This window comes from Eriocheir sinensis, chromosome 58 (assembly GCF_024679095.1).
Source record: "Eriocheir sinensis breed Jianghai 21 chromosome 58, ASM2467909v1, whole genome shotgun sequence".
NCBI lineage: Eukaryota > Metazoa > Arthropoda > Malacostraca > Decapoda > Varunidae > Eriocheir > Eriocheir sinensis.
In genome coordinates this window covers 7,466,409-7,484,321 of record NC_066566.1, presented here as the reverse complement: position 1 = coordinate 7,484,321, position 17,913 = coordinate 7,466,409, and the positions used below count along the sequence as shown (strand labels likewise).

Here is a 17,913-nt window from a genome sequence, read left to right as displayed (position 1 = left end):
GAAAAAAGAAAAGGGAAATAGCAAGAAAGGAACCGAAGAAAGACAGAAGGAAGAAATAAAGGAAAGAGGGAAGAAAAGAATAGGGAAATGGAAAGAAAGGAACCGAAGGACAGAAGGAAGAAATAAATAATGAATGAAAGATTTAAAGACAGAAGAGATGAAATGAAGAAAAATGACAGAGAAAAGTAAAATAGTTGAAAAAGAAAGAGAAGTAATAATTTTCCTTGTATTCAGTAAACGGCCATAAACTGTTCGGAACATTTATCATACACTGTTAACGTACTCTCCTTCACTCCAAACACTGCATTTCACCAACAAACATTACATTTCTCCAAACATTGTATTTCACCCACAAACATTTCTCCAAACATTGTATTTCACCCACAAACATTTCTCCAAACACTGTATTTCACCCACAAACATTCCTTCAAACACTGTATTTCACCCACAAACATTCCTCCAAACACTGTATTTCACCCACAAACATTCCTCCAAACACTGTATTTCACCCACAAACATTCCTCCAAACACTGTATTTCACCCACAAACATTCCTTCAAACACTGTATTTCACCCACAAACATTCCTTCAAACACTGTATTTCACCCACAAACATTCCTTCAAGCACTGTATTTCACCCACAAACATTCCTCCAAACACTGTATTTCACCCACAAACATTCCTTCAAACACTGTATTTCACCCACAAACATTCCTCCAAACACTGTATTTCACCCACAAACATTCCTCCAAACACTGTATTTCACCCACAAACATTCCTTCAAACACTGTATTTCACCCACAAACATTCCTCCAAACACTGTATTTCACCCACAAACAGTAATCAGTGTAATTTTTTCTCGTCCATTCGTCGTTTTACAGATTTCCACCTTTTAATTTTCCTTTGCACGCGTGGCCAGTCCATTACCGTCCATCAAAATAGCTTGTCCATTAACTACTTTTATCATACACTTCCGCTGCATTTTATTAACTACCGACATTCGTTCCTTCCGTACTCATTCCCACGGCAATCTATGAACTTCTACTTCCTCTTCTTTCTCCCATTAATCTGTGCACTGGAAATGTAAAAGTGTTCTGCTGGTCACAAACATTTTTTTTTATCCATATTAACATCTTCCCCTCCATTTCCAGACTTTCCTATCACGTCTTTTCCGGTTTATTTTATACCTATCCTACGTTTACCTGTTTATTCCTACCCTCTCTCACCGGTCCTTACCTTTCTTGCCCATTCCCATCTTCAGCAATTCACTCCTTCTACATATCCATCTTACTCATCCCTCTTCCTGCCTCCTCCTTCTTCCTCTTCCCCCTGCCCCTTATTATTACGTTTTCTCACCCGTTCTGTCACCCGTTCCAGATATGTTCCTGGCCGTTCCTAGCACCACTCACCTATTCATGCCTCTAACTTATCCATCGGCAACACTGGAAGCAACATTCACCTCATTAACTTTTCAATGCTGCACGAAACCTGAGACTCGCAACTCGACTCGCCAGGGAAGAGAGAGAGAGTCGAGACGGCTTGAGACACAGAGAAACTGACTTGTAAACAATTTCTGAGAGAGAGAGAGAGAGAGAGAGAGAGAGAGAGAGAGAGAGAGAGAGAGAGAGAGAGAGAGAGAGAGAGAGAGAGAGAGAGAGAGAGAGAGAGAGAGAGAGAGAGAGAGAGAGAGAGAGAGAGAGAGAGAGAGAGAGAGAGAGAGAGAGAGAGAGAGAGAGAGAGAGAGAGAAAAGGAAAAAAAAGTAAGAAAAAAGAAAAAAAGGGAGGAAAAACAAGATAGGATTTATTAGGAGAGAGATTAAGGGAAGGAAAGAAGAGAAATAGCAAATAAGTTGAGACATGTAATGAGGAAATGGAAAGTAGAAAATAAAGGAAGATAAGCTAGAGAGAGAGAGAGAGAGAGAGAGAGAGAGAGAGAGAGAGAGAGAGAGAGAGAGAGAGAGAGAGAGAGAGAGAGAGAGAGAGAGAGAGAGAGAGAGAGAGAGAGAGAGAAAGTTGGGGGGCCACCTCATATTCACCTGGCCTTCTCACCGCCATCCTTACCTGTCTCCTCGCCCTCCTCACCTAATTAAGCCAAATAGCCCTACCTGTCACAATATGGATGGCCGTGACCTTCCGTGACCTAAGACAACTGTATGTGACACGAGAGGCCACGGAGAGTTTTTTTTTTCACAACAAAGGATACAGCTCAAGGGCACAAAAAAGTTAACAAAAATAATAAAAAAGCCCGCTACTCGCTGCTCCCAAAAAGAATCCAAAGAGGTGGCCGAAAGAGAGGTCAATTTCGGGAGGAGAGGTGTCCAGATACCTCCCTCCTTCCCTTCCTCCATCACATTCTCCCGCCACTCTCTTATTGATATCCCTCTGTGCTGCGAGTTTCTTGTGATTTACTTTAGATGAGTGATGTTAACTGCCCGAATTTCGTCTTTCTTCTAATAATATTCATGCTTGTTTAAAATATATATCCCATGATTTCTCTATATTTTTTGGTCGTAGTATCCTTTAGTCACACACTCTTGTTGCCATCTTTGTGTGCTGTAACAATGATTTTATGTGACTTACTTTCGGTGGGGTGATGTTACCTGTTGGGATTTCCTTTTTTTTTTACTAACTTATTCTCCTGTTCAGAAAAATATGACTTTTCTATAATTGGTTGTTATCATTTTGCATATTTTTCACCTTTCACCCTAATGAACTATCTTCAAATTACCATTAAAGTGTTGTTATCTTAGACATAATCAGTGTTTTCTTTTACAGTTTATGTGATTTGATGCCATTTTTGTTATGTATTTTCTTATCGGATATTCTTACCCCGCTGATAACCGCCATCACGACACATACGAGAGGGTCAGCGTGGTTGACTTTCCCACTCCCTCACTGTCGACGGTTAGCATTCTATTCGCGGTAATGGGAAGAGAATTGGAGTTTTAAGTGTATTTTTGTCCTTTCCGCATTTGATGGCGGCGATGATTACTGCAACTACGGGGAATAACTTTGAATGAGTGTGCTCGACTTCCTCACTCTGTTATTAACTTTACGAGCGGAGGAATGAAGGAAAGAAAGGCTCGAAATGCAAACAGCTTAAAAGGTAAATATGTATGAGACGCGGAAGGTGAAAGGAAGGATACAGAGAGAGGGGAGGAAATGAGGGAATGAAGGAGGAAAGTACAGTACTTAACCTTGATGCAAACTAATACTCTGTGATATTGCCTTGCGTGACCGTGTGTGTGTGTGTGTGTGTGTGTGTGTGTGTGTGTGTGGAGGGGGTCAGGAGGAGGGTTGAAGAGGTGGGTGGATGGAAGGGAGAGTGGTTGTGAGTGAATGGGGGGTAGGTGGGAGGTGGGTGTGGGTGTGTATGTATGTGGGTATGTATGTTTGTATTCATGTATTTATGTATTTAAGTATGAGTAATGAAAAGCTGCGTGGCCGTTTCTGTGAGTATTTGTACACACACACACACACACACACACACACACACACACACACACACACACACACACACACACACACACACACACACACACACACACACACACACACACACACACACACACACACACTTCTTTTATATCCGTATGCACAGATCGTTTATATATATTTGTGTGAACGTGAACATTTGCGTGTGTTAGAGTAAGAGAGGGAGAGGGAGAGGGAGAGGGAGAGCGTGTGTCTGCATTTGTGAGTAACCGTGTGTGTGTTTTTCCTTTCAGTGTGGGAGGTGACGGGGGTGGCGGGGCGCACAGTGGACCTCCCGTGTTACCTGCGCCCGCGAACACCTGGTGACCGGCCCAAACTGGTGCTGTGGTACAAGGAGTCGCACAGCAGCCCCCTCGTCAGGTGAGTACAAGGGCAGTAAGCGTCCTCTAAGGGATATATATTGTCCCTAATTACCTTTTGTTTACTTTTCTATTCACTCATTACAGTCCATTGATCCACACACCCATCAATCCAGACGTCAATCTCTATCTCCCTCCACCCAACCAGTCATCAATTATTTCCTTCATCTTTCCTTCATCTACCCTATCCTCCTCCTCGTGAACCACCTATCCACCCTATGCAACCCTCCATCCACCCAATAAAACACCCCATCCACCCTAGAACCAACCCATCTACCATATAAACCCCCATAAACCGTATAACCCATCCTTCTCCCCTTCTATTTTCTTGATCAACCCTTCCAGTAGAAATAGCACCTCGAGGGTAAAAGAAAAGAAAGTTGTAGTTGTCCCCGTAAAGAAAATAGAACGTGAGGCCAAAGCAAAGGTGGAATTTTGAAGATAGCGGACATCATTCATTTAGACATTCATGTTAAATTTTTATCGGGAAGACTCCAAAACTCCCTTGGGAAGCTCCGGGGTATTAGTCGAAGCACTCCTGGTCCTCCTATGGTCTACCCTTAAAGCACAGTTGTTGTTGTTTTTTATATAGCCCCCCCTCTCCCCCCCCCCCCCCCCCGTCTCTAGTGGCCATAAAGCCTCTCCTCTGCTTTCTTTTCTCGTTATATTTATTTTTGCCTTTGAGCTGCTTCCTTTGCTGTAAGAAATAAGTCATTCATTAGGTAATTTGTTATCATTTATTCGCTATCATTCAATTAGTTTCCATAGGATTTATTTGGCGGGGTTACCTAAGGATGTTTTCAGGAATTTGGTGACGATCTGCTATTTAGTCTGTTGATATCTTTAGTGAGAGACAGACAAACAGGCAGACAGACAGACCGACAATGACGAAAACAGCATCATCGCCCCCAAAAGCTGTTGATGAATTGTTGGAAATATGAAGGAAAATTGGACACAGTAGGGAACATATGAGGGTCTGTAGGATAATTTTTTGGTGTGATTAAAGGGCGAACGATAATGAATTTGCGAACTATGATGCGTGTAAGAATAATGTGATATAGGCTACGTCGAAGGGAATAGAAAACAGCATAAATAGTAGGGGAAGTAACATCAAGAACGGATAAATAAGACTAATTAAAGAGGGGAAATATCAAAGGTTGCGCGGGAGTGAATTAGCCAAACATTGATGAAACTGTGTGACAAAAGTGAGTTAAATGTCAGTGAGAAAGGAAATCAAAGAATGCAAAATAAAAGGAAAAATAAAATAAAATATGACAAAAAAATAATATAAACTGTAGAAGAAAAAGAGACATGGAACAAAGAAGGTAAATAAGAAGCAGAGGGAACCGGTCTTAGTAGCGGAGAAATAATACTGGAGAGAGGGAAAAAAAATATGTAGGGGAAAATAACCTTTGATAGGAAGGTTAATAGCAGCGTCTGGAGGAAAATTGTCTTGATGAAAGGGTGACTTGAAATTAATTTGGTAAACACTGAAGACTGACAAAATGTGTGTGAAAGGTTAATGAGAAAAAAAAGTAAGTCTGTAGCGAGAAGAAAAATACTATGAATTGTGAATGCAAATAATATAGAAAGGAATAAATCAAAATAGGGAAGTAGAAGAAGTAGAAGGGATTGAACGATGTAAGGAAAAAAATATCGAAATTATGGGCCAAACACGAAATAGAAAGAAATACAAAACGATAGAGAAAATAAAAGGAATTATGTGAAGATTTGGTTTGATGAAATAAAATCAGTCAGCGTAGAGGATTGTAAGTTAGATTTTAGTGGAGAATGAAATCAAGCAAGACGAGGTAGTGGAAACGATAAAGTAAACTAGAAAGGAAAGTAAGAGACTGTAGACGAATTTGTGTTTTGTGAAAGAATAAACGATAATGAGTGACGAATGTAATTGTGACAGTGATTTTAGCGTTAGTGAGAATGAAACAAGAGTAAAACAATAGAGAATAATAATAGAGAAAATAAACCTAAATAAATAAAGATGAAACAAATGTGACGAAGAATGACTTACGCGTTACTGAGAAAGAAACAAGCGTAAATTAATTAGTAGAAACAGAGAAAGGATTTAATAGGGATGTCCAGATGAAAATATATATGAAAGTAAAAGATCTGAATTATGTGGTGTGAAAAATGGCAGAAAATTACATAGACCTTACTGAGAGAAACAGGAGTAAAACAATATGTGAAATAACAAGAAAAAAATATTAGGGTCAACAGGAAGAAAAAAAAGACCAAAGTGAAAAGATATAGTTAAAAATGCCCCAAAAATGACATAAACATTACAAACAAAGGAGTAAAACAAAGAGCAAAGAGAGACAAAGAAAAAAGATCACAAGAAAAACAGGGCGAAAATAAATTAATAAAGAAATAAAACTCTGTGTGATGCAACGGTTAAAAATGAAAGATGAAGGAAAAAGTCTAAAAACGATAAAAGAGGAAAAGGTCAGAGGGGAAAAGAGAGGAAAGCAAGAGGAAAATTGAAGAGAAGTGAGATTAGTTAGGTTAAGAGAGAGAGAGAGAATGTTTTGTGTGTTTTGTTTAGTCCAGTTTGGTTTTGTGTGAAAGGTTCCTGATTTATTGTTTGTTTGTTTGCTTGTGTGTGTGTGTGTGTGTGTGTGTGTGTGTGTGTGTGTGTGTGTGTGTGTGTGTGTGTGTTCCTGTTGGTCTTTCTCGTATCTTTTCTTTATTTCGTTTCTCCTTTATTTCACTTATACATATTTCTCTCTCTCTCTCTCTCTCTCTCTCTCTCTCTCTCTCTCTCTCTCTCTCTTCATCTTCAGCTCCTCCTCATCTCCTTCATCTTCAGCTCTTCCTCTTTCTCTTCCTCCTCCATCTGGTCCTCCTCCTCCTTCCTCCTCTTCCTCCATCCCCTTGTCGTACGGCTCCTGTGAATAACGATGTGTCTATTCAAGCGAGACAGTGGAATTCAAACATCACAAACAGACAAACAACAAATCGCACCTAGTCATCCGTCATCGCAACAAACTTCCATAAGCAGTAAATTCAGGAGCAATCAACTCATTAAAACCACGCTTCCATTATTGCTTCGTTGCTAGATTAGTTTATTGAAGGTTCCCGTAATTACCTGCCGGAAGTGTTTTAATTAAAATGTTCCCCAGAAAATTATATCACAAAAGCAAATATTCTCGTATATATCATGAGGCTTTCCGTTGAGTTTTATATTGTTCCTTTCTTACGTGTTTCTTTATCTTATTTCAATTCCTCCTCCTTCCTTCTCCTCCATCTCTTTTATTTCGTCCTCCTCCTCCATCTCTTAATTCTCCTCTTCCTCCTCCTTTTATTACTCCTCCTCCGACTCTTTTCATTTTTCCTTCTCCTCTCTCCTTTCATTCCTCCTCCTACCCATTTTATTTCCCTCTTTCTCCGCCTCTTTTAATTCCTCCTCCTCCTCCTTTTTTATTCCTCCTCCTCCTCCTCCTTTTATTCCTCCTTCTCTTCCTTTTATTCCTCCTCCTCTGCATCTTTTTTTGTCCCTCCTATTCCGCCTCCTTTTACTTCTCTTCTTCGCCTCTTTTTATTCCCCCTTCTCTTTTTATTCTTCTCTTTTTTATTCTTCTTTCTCCACCTATCCGTCCTCCTCCTTCTCCTCCTCCTCCTCCTCCTCCTCCTCCTCCGGTGCATATGGTGGGTTCGTGTGGTCGCGGTGTCTACCACAGATCATTTTAATTGAGCAAGTCGGGGAAGTGGTGGTGGTGGTGGCGGTGGTGGTGATGGTCTTGGTGTTGGTGATGGTGGTGACGGTGGTGGTAGTGGTGAAGCAGTTGGTAGTGGTGGTGGTGTAGGTGATGGTGGTAGAGGTAATGGAGATGGTTGTGGAGGTGATTGTCTTCTTGGTGGTGGCTGTGTTGATGGTAGAGAGGGGGGAAGGTTAGTGGTGGTAGGTGTTGGTTGTGATGGTGGTGGTGATGGCAGTGATGGTGATGGTGGGGATGCGGGTAGTGATGTTGGTAGTGGTTGTCAGTCGGGGTTGTGATGGTGGTAGTGGTGGAGGTTGTGGTGAGTGGGTGTGTTACTGTTGGCGGTGGTGATGGTGAGGTTGGGGGTTGTGATGTTGATAATGTGGTGGGGATGTTAGTGGTTGTGATGGTGGTAGTGGTAGTGATGAGTGGTGGTGTTGCTGTTGGCGGTGGTGACGGCGTAGGTCCGGTGGTGTGACAAGAGGATGACAAACAGGTGCGGTAATTGTGATATACCCGCTGCCGGTGAAGGACGCGACGTCGCTCTTGGCTGGTGCTGTCTGGGGGTGGCGGGCGGCTGACCACCTGTGCTTCTATCTGTCTGCCAGCCGTCTGTGTGCCTGAGCAATTTCCGGCTGACTGTCTGGGATGCTGTTTGTTTTCAGTCTGTGTATTTACTATTTATTTACTCCACAGTTTTTATCATAATATTCTTTGTCTTCCTTTTATCCTCATTTATTCAAGCGCGTCTCGTATTCGCTTCTCCATTTATTATCATCATTTTGCTCTTCATTATTTTTGCATATTTCTCTTGCGTAGATTCATCAGTTTATATTCTTTTATTTTAGTGTGGAATATTTTACAGAACTTGCGTCTCCCAGTTTTCAGTATATATTTCTATGTCTGTGTGGCTGGTTGATTTTTGGCTGTCTGGTTGCGCGCCTGTGTTTTCGGTCCGTTAGTCTGTATGTCTGTATGGCTGGTGACTGACTGGGTGTTATCTGCTTTCAGTCCGTGTATTTCTATGTCTGAATGCCTGTTTGATTTCCGGCGACTGTCAGACTGGCTGTGTTTGCAGTCTGTTTATTTGTATGTCTGTATGCCTGGCTGATTTCCTGGATGGCTGAGTATCTGGTTGAGTGAATATTTGGGTTTACAATTTCTTGCTCGTCGCTTATAATTATGTTTGGTCGAGTTCCCTTCTTGAGTGGCTGGCTTAGTGGCTGTATGGTAGTGGGTTGATAGACTGGCTACGTGACTGTCTGGTTGTGCGTTGGTAGACTGGCGTAGTGACTGTCATGTACTGCGTTGGTAGACTTCATTGTTCCGCCTTGTGAGTAGTGAGCTGACTAGCGAGGGGCGAAATTCCACAGGTGTTTGACTGTCTGAAAAGTTGTTAATTGTATCTGTCTGCCTCGCGATCTAGGTAGCCAGTTAACTACATAAATGAGTTTAATTAAGCTACCCTCTGGACAGTATTCATTAGACTTTGTGACTCACTAACTGACTGACTCACAGAAAGTTGGAATGGGTTTTGTATTGGGTAACTGACTGGCTAACGCGATAAACTAAATATTGCCATTGTAGAGAAGTAACTTGACTACATTTGGAGGGACAATCTGACTGGCTGACAAACAAACTTTCGTACTGTCCTCTTTTTTGCTAGAACAACGCTTAGCGGGCTTGTTTGTTTGTTTTTGTTGCCCTTGTGCTGCTTCCATTCCTGTAAAAAGATATATATAAGCAAATAAAAGTGAGCCCCAAAATTTATAGATAATACAACACCACTATGGGAAAAGTACTTCAGAAACTAGCTTAATATATTACAAAATAAAGCGGATACTACTTCATAAAACTAGTAATATAACAAAATAAAGTGAGGACTCCACCAGAGACTAACTTATAATTCAACTAAAACAAAGGAAGAATTTCATAACCTAACTTTTAAAAAATACAACTAAAGGGAGAGGTACAGAAACAAAAAAACATACGACAAAAAAACGATAATTTCATCAGAAACTAAATGAAAATGTAACAAAACCAGCGAGAATTACTTTAAAAAATAACTGGAAAATAAAAACCACAGCGAGAATTACTTCTAAAAATAACAAAAAAAAACAGCGAGAATTACTTAAAAAAATAACTAAAAAATAAAAACCACAGCGAGAATCGTTACATAAACTAAGTGAAATTATAAAACGTGAAAATTACTCCATATGTGAACAACTCAATATTCAACAAAACAAAGCAAGAAATACCTCACAAAAATTACCTTAAAAAACAAAGCAAAGCGAATGTTATAATAAAAATAATAATACCACAAAATAAAGGGAGAAGTATACGAGAATAGAACTGAAAATACAAAATGCAAAAATAACCTTAAAAACAAATAAAACGTGTAGCAAGAAATTCACAAAACAACAACAACTTCAAATACCACAGAACAGAGTGGGAATCGCGTCACAAACTTAACTGAAACGCAACAAAGCAAACCAAAATAGTACAGCAGAATCTTAACAAAAAATACAGAATGCGAAAATTACATAAGACAACAACGATAAATGAATTGAAACCAAGGACGAATTACCTCACAAATTAACTGAAAATGAAAAACGAAACGAAAATCAAACCAGAAACTAATTGAAAATACACAAAAAAGGAAAATTACACAAAAAATTGATAATACAAAAACATATAGAGCGAGAATTGCATATAAAACTACCTAAATATACAAGAAAAAGGAGAATTACACCAGAGACTGAAATACAACAAAGCAAAACGGGTTAAATGAAAAATACTGAGTGAAAGGATGCACAAAAAATTAATAAAAAAAAAAACATGCGTCATAACACCGGCTTGGAGGACTCACAACAAACTCATACCGATTGAATAGCGACGCAGCGAACTTAGCACAACGAAAACAGTAATGGCTCTCAATCACACCCTCAAAAACAGGATAACCAGTTGTCATTAAGCGCCTTGCAATTACTCCTGACTCACCTGCCTCACCTGGACGCCCCCACACCTTACCCACCCCCCTCCCCCCTCCCCCCTGAAACCCTTGATCCAACCCCTTGTAACAAACGGCAATTACTAAGAACTTTATAAGCCCTCCATTAGCCCCATTACCGGCCCATCATTACCTGCGAATGGACGGAGGTGCTTTTATGGAACTAGTGGGGGGGAGGGGGAGGGGGTGGAGAGGGTGATGTGTGGTGGTGGTGGTGTTGGTTGGGGGGTTAGGGGTAATGTGTGTGCCCTGTCCTATAGCGTAGCAGCTCTTTTGTTTGTTTGTGTGTGAGTGTGTGTGTGTGTGTGTGTGTGTTTGATTGTACTTTAATGATAATGGCAGTAGGTAGGGTGGTGGTGTTCGTAGCAAAGTAGCAGCAGTAGAAGTAGTTATTGTAGTAGTAGTAGTAGTAGTAGTAGTAGTAGTAGTAGTAGTTGTTCTTGTTGTTTTTTTGTTGTTATTGCGGTTGCTGTAGGAATAAGTATGTACAGACGTAGTACACCATAAACATGCAGAATCACCACGTAACAACCTATTCCCATCACCACTACCACCACCACCACCACCACCCTCACCACCACCTACAGCAACATCACCAACAAAACCACCACCTACAAGAACAAGAATATCTCAGCCTCCTATTCCTCCTCCTCCTCCTTCCCATCATCATCATCAGCAGCAGCAGCATCGGGGCGCCTCTAATACACTAATGCCTTGCCGCCAATATAATCATGCAATAAAAACATTACCGGCGCAATATTGTGTTTCGTCAAATCTTCGGTTTCAGATATTTCCATTAAATTTATCACCCACCTCACCTGACCCCCCTGCTTTCTCGTTAGGGGGGGGGGAGAGAGAGAGAGAGAGAGAGAGAGAGAGAGAGAGAGCGAGAGCGAGAGCGAGAGCGAGAGAGAGAGAGAGAGAGAGAGGATATCACAGTTTCCTTCCACCCTCTCTTGCCCTGCTTCCTCTCTCACCTCCTTTCTTTCATTAATTCTATTTATCTCTCTCTCTCTCCTCCCCCTTTCTTCTCGATAAAAGTACCTTGATTAGTATTCGTTCCTAACTTGTTGAACACTCGGATAAAACTCTCCGGTCTCACCTTTCCATGTTTCATTATTACGGTCCACTTCTTCACCTTTGTTCCTCACCACCTCGCGTCCCTTCTCTCCTGCCCTTCTCACCTCCCTCCCTTGGCTCCATCCTGACTTTATATTCTCTCTTCTCGCACACACACTTTCCTTTCTACCCACACTCCTGCTTCTTCTTGCCCCTGTGATTGCTTCTTTTTCTTTCTCCTACTCCTCGCTCACCCCTTAATGATTTCTCCTTTTCTTCCTCTTCCTCGTTCACCTATTTTCACACTTATGATCTTGCTGCGAGTAGGACGCTGTGTGCTGTTTCTTTATTCATCTGCCAGTCAGCCACACAGACACCCATCCAGCCATCCAGTAAGTCGTCCACATAACCAGCCAACCGGTTAATCATATATACAGATGTACAAGCGTTAAAAATGAATTTAGAAATAGAAGTAGGAACAGATTAATTGAACTTCAGATAATTAATTAGTCAGTCAGTAGAGCACACGGCTGGAAATACAAAAGGATATCGAGAGAGCCAGACAAATGGAAAATCACTAGGCCAGATTGACAGACAGACAGATAGATAGGCATCGAGATAAATAGATAGCCAGGTAAATAGGCAGCGAGATAGACAATCAGCAATATAGGCCGATAGGCAGATAGACAGGTAAAGAGATAGATATGCAGTTAGATGAAAAGACACCCAAATAGACATCCAGACAGATAGACAAACACCAAGACACAGACACCCAGACAGACAGATAAACAGATAGATAGCCAGACAGGTAGACAGATAGCCAGATAGACACAGACAGATAGATGGATAGACAGACATAGAAAAACAGCTACACTCGTATAGATAGTCAGATAGACAGCCTGATACAGACACCTATGTAGACAGACAGCCAGATAGACAAACAGCTAAACTCGTGTAGATAGTCAGATACTGAGCTAGATACAGACACCTATGTAGACAGATAGCTAAATAGACAGGCAGGTAAATAGACAGACATCCAGATAGACAGACAGATGGATACATAGCAATTAATTGGCGGACAAGCCTTGAGTACGCCAGCCACTCAGACCGTCAGTTAAAAAGCCAGCCAAAAAGTGCAATAATCAAACAACGGAAGCGAGTAGACAGAATCAAATCAAAATTATAATCGCCCACTCAGCCATCAGCCGGCCAGCCAATCACGCAAACAGCCCGAAACACTGATTAGTACAATGGCAGCCTAATGAGAAAACAGTCAGGTAGCTCGTCCTGCCGCCACTTGCCCGAGCGAATAGAAACACAGGTAAACATTCAGACACAGACAAACACGGAAAGGCAGACACAGACGAATAAAGCAATCAGATAAACAAGATAGATAAACAGAGGGACAAAGAAACAGAGACAAGGAAACAAGCAGAAAAATGGTGAAAGGACAATCCACCCCAGAAGACTTATAATTTACAATCATTTAAAACAGCAGACATAGACGAATAAAGCAATCAGGAAAACAAGATAGACAAACAGAGTGGCAAACAAGTAAAGAGATAAGGAAACAAGTAGAAAAATGGTGAAAGAACAATCCACCCCGAACGTCTTTTTATTCACAAACATATAAAGCAAAACAAAATTAACCCTTAACACCGGCACCATCACCACCCAACATACTGACAGACAGAGACAAACACAAAGACAGACTGATAAAGAAACAACAAACCACCTTTAACATCACATAATTAAAAAAAAAAGCAACCAATATTTTTTCCACTTTCGTCACCAACCAACAAAACACAAACAAGGAGACAAACAAACTAACAAACAGACAAGTAGAAAGAATAATCCGCCGCAAACACAAATAAAACAAAACAATCAACTTTTTTTTTCACCGACTTAATCACCGAGGAACAATATACAAACAAACAGGCAAACAAACAAACGAGCAAACATATGAAGAAAGAACACTCAATCTCAAACTTCTTACAATTCACTACACAGAACAAAAGCCTGATCAGCCCTTTTAAACATCACTCATCAACATACAAACGAACAGACTGACAAATAAAAAGACAAGCAGGCAGATGAAGAAAGACCAACAAACCTCAAACGTGGAATAATAAAAAAAAAACAATAGCAACCTTTTAAGTAACATCATAACCAAGACCCAACTAACAATTCCCTTCCTTTACTTACCACTCCTTCTCTCCCTTCCACAGCCATGACACGAGGGATGGCGTGCCCCTGGGAGACTCGGGGCTGGACCTGAACGTGGGGCTGGGGCGAGGCAAGGGCGAGGGGGCGCTGCGGGTGGGGCGGGGCAGCGCGACCCTCACCTACCTCAACGTGACGCCTCAGCACGCAGGCCTCTACGAGTGCCGCGTGGATTTCTACACGTCGCCGGCACACACCAACTACGTGAACCTGACCGTCGTGGGTGAGTACTGAAGGGGAAGGGGAGGTTGAGGAAGGGGAAGGGAGGCAATAGAACAGAAGGGGATAGGAATCACTTAATGTCACCGGCACACAAAACTAAGGACCTGAGCGTCATGGGTGAGTACTGGAGGGAAGAATGGAAGGGTTAGAAGGGAGGAGAGATCAGTCACATGAGAGGAGAAAGTTTTGGGGGAAGTTGAAGAGGTTGAGACTCGGATGTACAACTCCTTTCGGCTCTAACAACATATATTATTTCCAAAGACCACAAAGGAGATTAGTCAGGTTTTCATGAGTGTTTTTCACATTCATGGTGCAGATGTCGAGGCAAACTATCACAAGGCTCATGAACCCTGGTTAAATAACGTGGTTTTTTTTTTTTTCATAACAAATAACGTGGTCTCTTTTCTGGCACCACACTTAAAATTCACCAATATAATAATTCTGTTCGTGTTAGCAGTTCAGTTTTTATGTCAGATTATACTTCAATTGTAGGAAGGTAAATAAAAAGAAAATTAAAAAAATCCATTTATTAATACATGAAAAAAGTTGAAATTTTTAGTAACATTTTAGTACCGCAGAGGCAAAAAAACGTGTTATTGCGTAGTTACTGGTGCTAGATGTGGTACCACGTTATTTAACCAGAGTGAAACTGCCCAAGGATATACCCACTACCTCTGCGAAAGCCTTATCAAATGTTGGAGTGTTATCCCCGATATGTTTAAGAATATGGGCATGCGGGTGAAGATAAAGTAAGGAAATCCTACTGCGTCTTAGGATTTACTGAGGTAGTGGGTTCGAGGGAAAGGAATTACTGAAGAAAGTAGGAGACATTATATAAGGGAAATTTGTATTGTACTCCTATACTGTTTGAAAATGGACAGAGAAGAGGAAGGGAACGTGATGGAAGATAAATGTTAAGGGAAATGAATTAGCGCTGTGTCAGGAAGTGATGGAAAAGGGGACTGTAGGCGTGGGAGCGTAACTGAAGGATATATAACTCTTCGGAAAGGAAACGATTGGGATGAGGGCGCTGGGGAGGAAACTTTGTATGGAAATTTTGTGATAACCACCTCTGGAGAAAGATGGAAAAGTAGGTGTTCTGCGTGAAATGGGTGTGCAGTGGGTGTTCTCTGTCTACGAAGAAATAGTAGACAATGGGAAATATGACTGTTGGGGAAGGAAGGTTGTATAGAAATTTTGTGATCACCACCTCTGGAGAAAGATGGAAAAGTAGGTGTTCTGGGTGTGCAGTGGGTGTTCTCTATCTACGAGGATATAGTAGAAAATGGAAAATATGACTTGGGAAGGAACGTTAAAAAATTGTGATAACCACCTCTGGAGAAAGACGGAAAAGTAGGTGTTCTGGGTTCAATGGGTATACAGTGGGTGTTCTCTGTCTACGAGGAAATGGTTGAAAATGGAAATAGGACTGTAGGGGAAGAAACGTTGTATAAAAATTTTGTGATCACCACCTCTGGAGAAAGATGGAAAAGTAGGTGTTATGGGTTCAATGGGTGTGCAGTGGGTGTTCTCTATCTACGAGGAAATAGTAGAAAATGTAAAATATGACTGTTGGGGAAGGAACTTTGTATATAAATTTTGTGATAAACACCTCTGGATGACGACGGTAAAGTGTTTGTCGAGGAATGGGGTAGCAAACATGGCACTCCTCCATCTACGAGGAAATGGTAGAAAATGTAAAGTATGACTGCTGGGGAAGGAACGTTGTATAGAAAATTTGTGATAACCACCTCTGAATGAAGACGGGAAAGTGTTCGGGGGTTAACAGGATAGAAAACATTGGGTAAAAAGTTGGTTGTCCACGAGGAAATGGTTGAAAAATAAAATATGAGTGTTGGGGAATGGGAATGTGATGGTAGGTACAGCTAGAAAAGTAGGGAGCGAAAAGTAGAAGGTAGGCGATGGTAGGTACTGCGAGGGAAGGTGGAAGAGAAAAAGAAAAGGTGGGCGTGAATGAGAAGGTAAATAGGTCATTGTGAAGGAGAAATCGGAATGGGAAATCGGCTGTCAGGGAGAGAAACGTTAAAGGAAATTTGGAATATGTGCTGCCCGGAAGGGAATAATTGGAGGCTGTGTGTGTGTGTGTGTGTGTGTGTGTGAGCGGCGTTTGCACAAAGAGTTGGTATGGAGTAACGACGTAAGGGGAAAGGAAAGAGATCCAAAAAAGATAGTCGAGGTGAGAGAGAGAGAGAGAGAGAGAGAGAGAGAGAGAGAGAGAGAGAGAGAGAGAGAGAGAGAGAGAGAGAGAGAGAGAGAGAGAGAGAGAGAGAGAGAGAGAGAGAAGGAAAGAAAGAAAGAAAGAAAGAAAGAAAGAAAGAGAAAGAAAAGAGAAATAAATATACAAAGAAGAGAGAGAGAGAGAGAGAGAGAGAGAGAGAGAGAGAGAGAGAGAGAGAGAGAGAGAGAGAGAGAGAGAGAGAGAGAGAGAGAGAGAGAGAGAGAGAGAGAGAGAGAGAGAGAGAGAGAGGAGAATGAGAGAGAGAGAGAGAGAGAGAGAGAGAGAGAGAGAGAGAGAGAGAGAGAGAGAGAGAGAGAGAGAGAGAGAGAGAGAGAGAGAGAGAGAGAGAGAGAGAGAGAGAGAGAGAGAGAGAGAGAGAGAGAGAGAGCGAGAGAAAGAGAGAGAGAACTAGAGCGAGAGTACAAGAAAGCGAGAATGAGAGTGAGAGACATTTAAAAGTAAAGTTTATGAGGAAGAAATTGGCAAGAATAAATACCAAAACAAAAATAAAGAGAGTAAGGAAGGTTAGGGAAGGAGGAATGCCAGGCTCAGGGGGATTAAGGAACAGAAGAGGGGAAGAGAGGGATGGAGACGACATGGATTAGAAAGACGTAAGATGCAGGTAGATGGAGGAGAGTTACATACGCATAAAGGAGGCGGATAGGGAAGGCAACGAAGGAAATAGATTCACCGAGACACCAATTAAGAGAAACAAAACCTTAAAGGGAAAGGGGAAAACAAACGAGGCCAGTGAGAGAGAGAGAGAGAGAGAGAGAGAGAGAGAGAGAGAGAGAGAGAGAGAGAGAGAGAGAGAGAGAGAGAGAGAGAGAGAGAGAGAGAGAGAGAGAGAGAGGAAAGAAAAAAAGAAGAAAAAAGAAAATGAATGAAAGAAGAAAAGAAAGAAAGAAAGAACGAAGAAGAAAGAAGGAGGAAAGAGGAAAGAAAAAGAAAGAAGGAAGGAAAGAAAGAAAGAAGGAAAGAAGGAAATGAAAGAGTAAAGTGAAAGAATGAAAGAAGAAAAGAAAGTAAGAGAGAGAGAGAGAGAGAGAGAGAGAGAGAGAGAGAGAGAGAGAGAGAGAGAGAGAGAGAGAGAGAGAGAGAGAGAGAGAGAGAGAGAGAGAGAGAGAGAGAGAGAGAGAGAGAGAGAGAGAGAGAGAGGAAAGAAAAAAAGAAGAAAAAAGAAAATAAATGAAAGAAGAAAAGAAAGAAAGAAAGAACGAAGAAGAAAGAAGAAGGAAAGAGGAAAGAAAAAGAAAGAAGGAAGGAAAGAAAGAAAGAAGGAAAGAAGGAAATGAAAGAGAGTAAAGTGAAAGAATGAAAAAAAAAAGAAAGTAAGAGAGAGAGAGAGAGAGAGAGAGAGAGAGAGAGAGAGAGAGAGAGAGAGAGAGAGAGAGAGAGAGAGAGAGAGAGAGCACCCATAACTTCAGGAACAAACCAGGAAATTCACACTTGCTAACACACACACACACACACACACACAAACACACAACACACACACACACACACACACACACACACCTGCTTGCACCTTTGTGACTTTTGCCTTCGTCATAGATGCAATACGAGGCGCCTGCTTTCCATTCTCAGGTGC

General features: G+C 41.4%; 1 protein-coding gene across 3 annotated transcripts in view; it reads left to right on the top strand.

Annotated features, from left to right (window-relative positions):
• The window catches only part of LOC126985107 (hemicentin-1-like), a 295,072-nt gene that overhangs the window by 43,117 nt on the left and 234,042 nt on the right, over nt 1-17,913 (top strand). For all 3 annotated transcript variants that reach the window (XM_050839570.1, XM_050839572.1, XM_050839571.1), the window contains exons 2-3: nt 3,728-3,854; nt 13,867-14,084. In XM_050839570.1, coding sequence (XP_050695527.1) covers nt 3,728-3,854; nt 13,867-14,084 — 345 coding nt within the window. The remainder of the gene's footprint in view (nt 1-3,727; nt 3,855-13,866; nt 14,085-17,913) is intronic.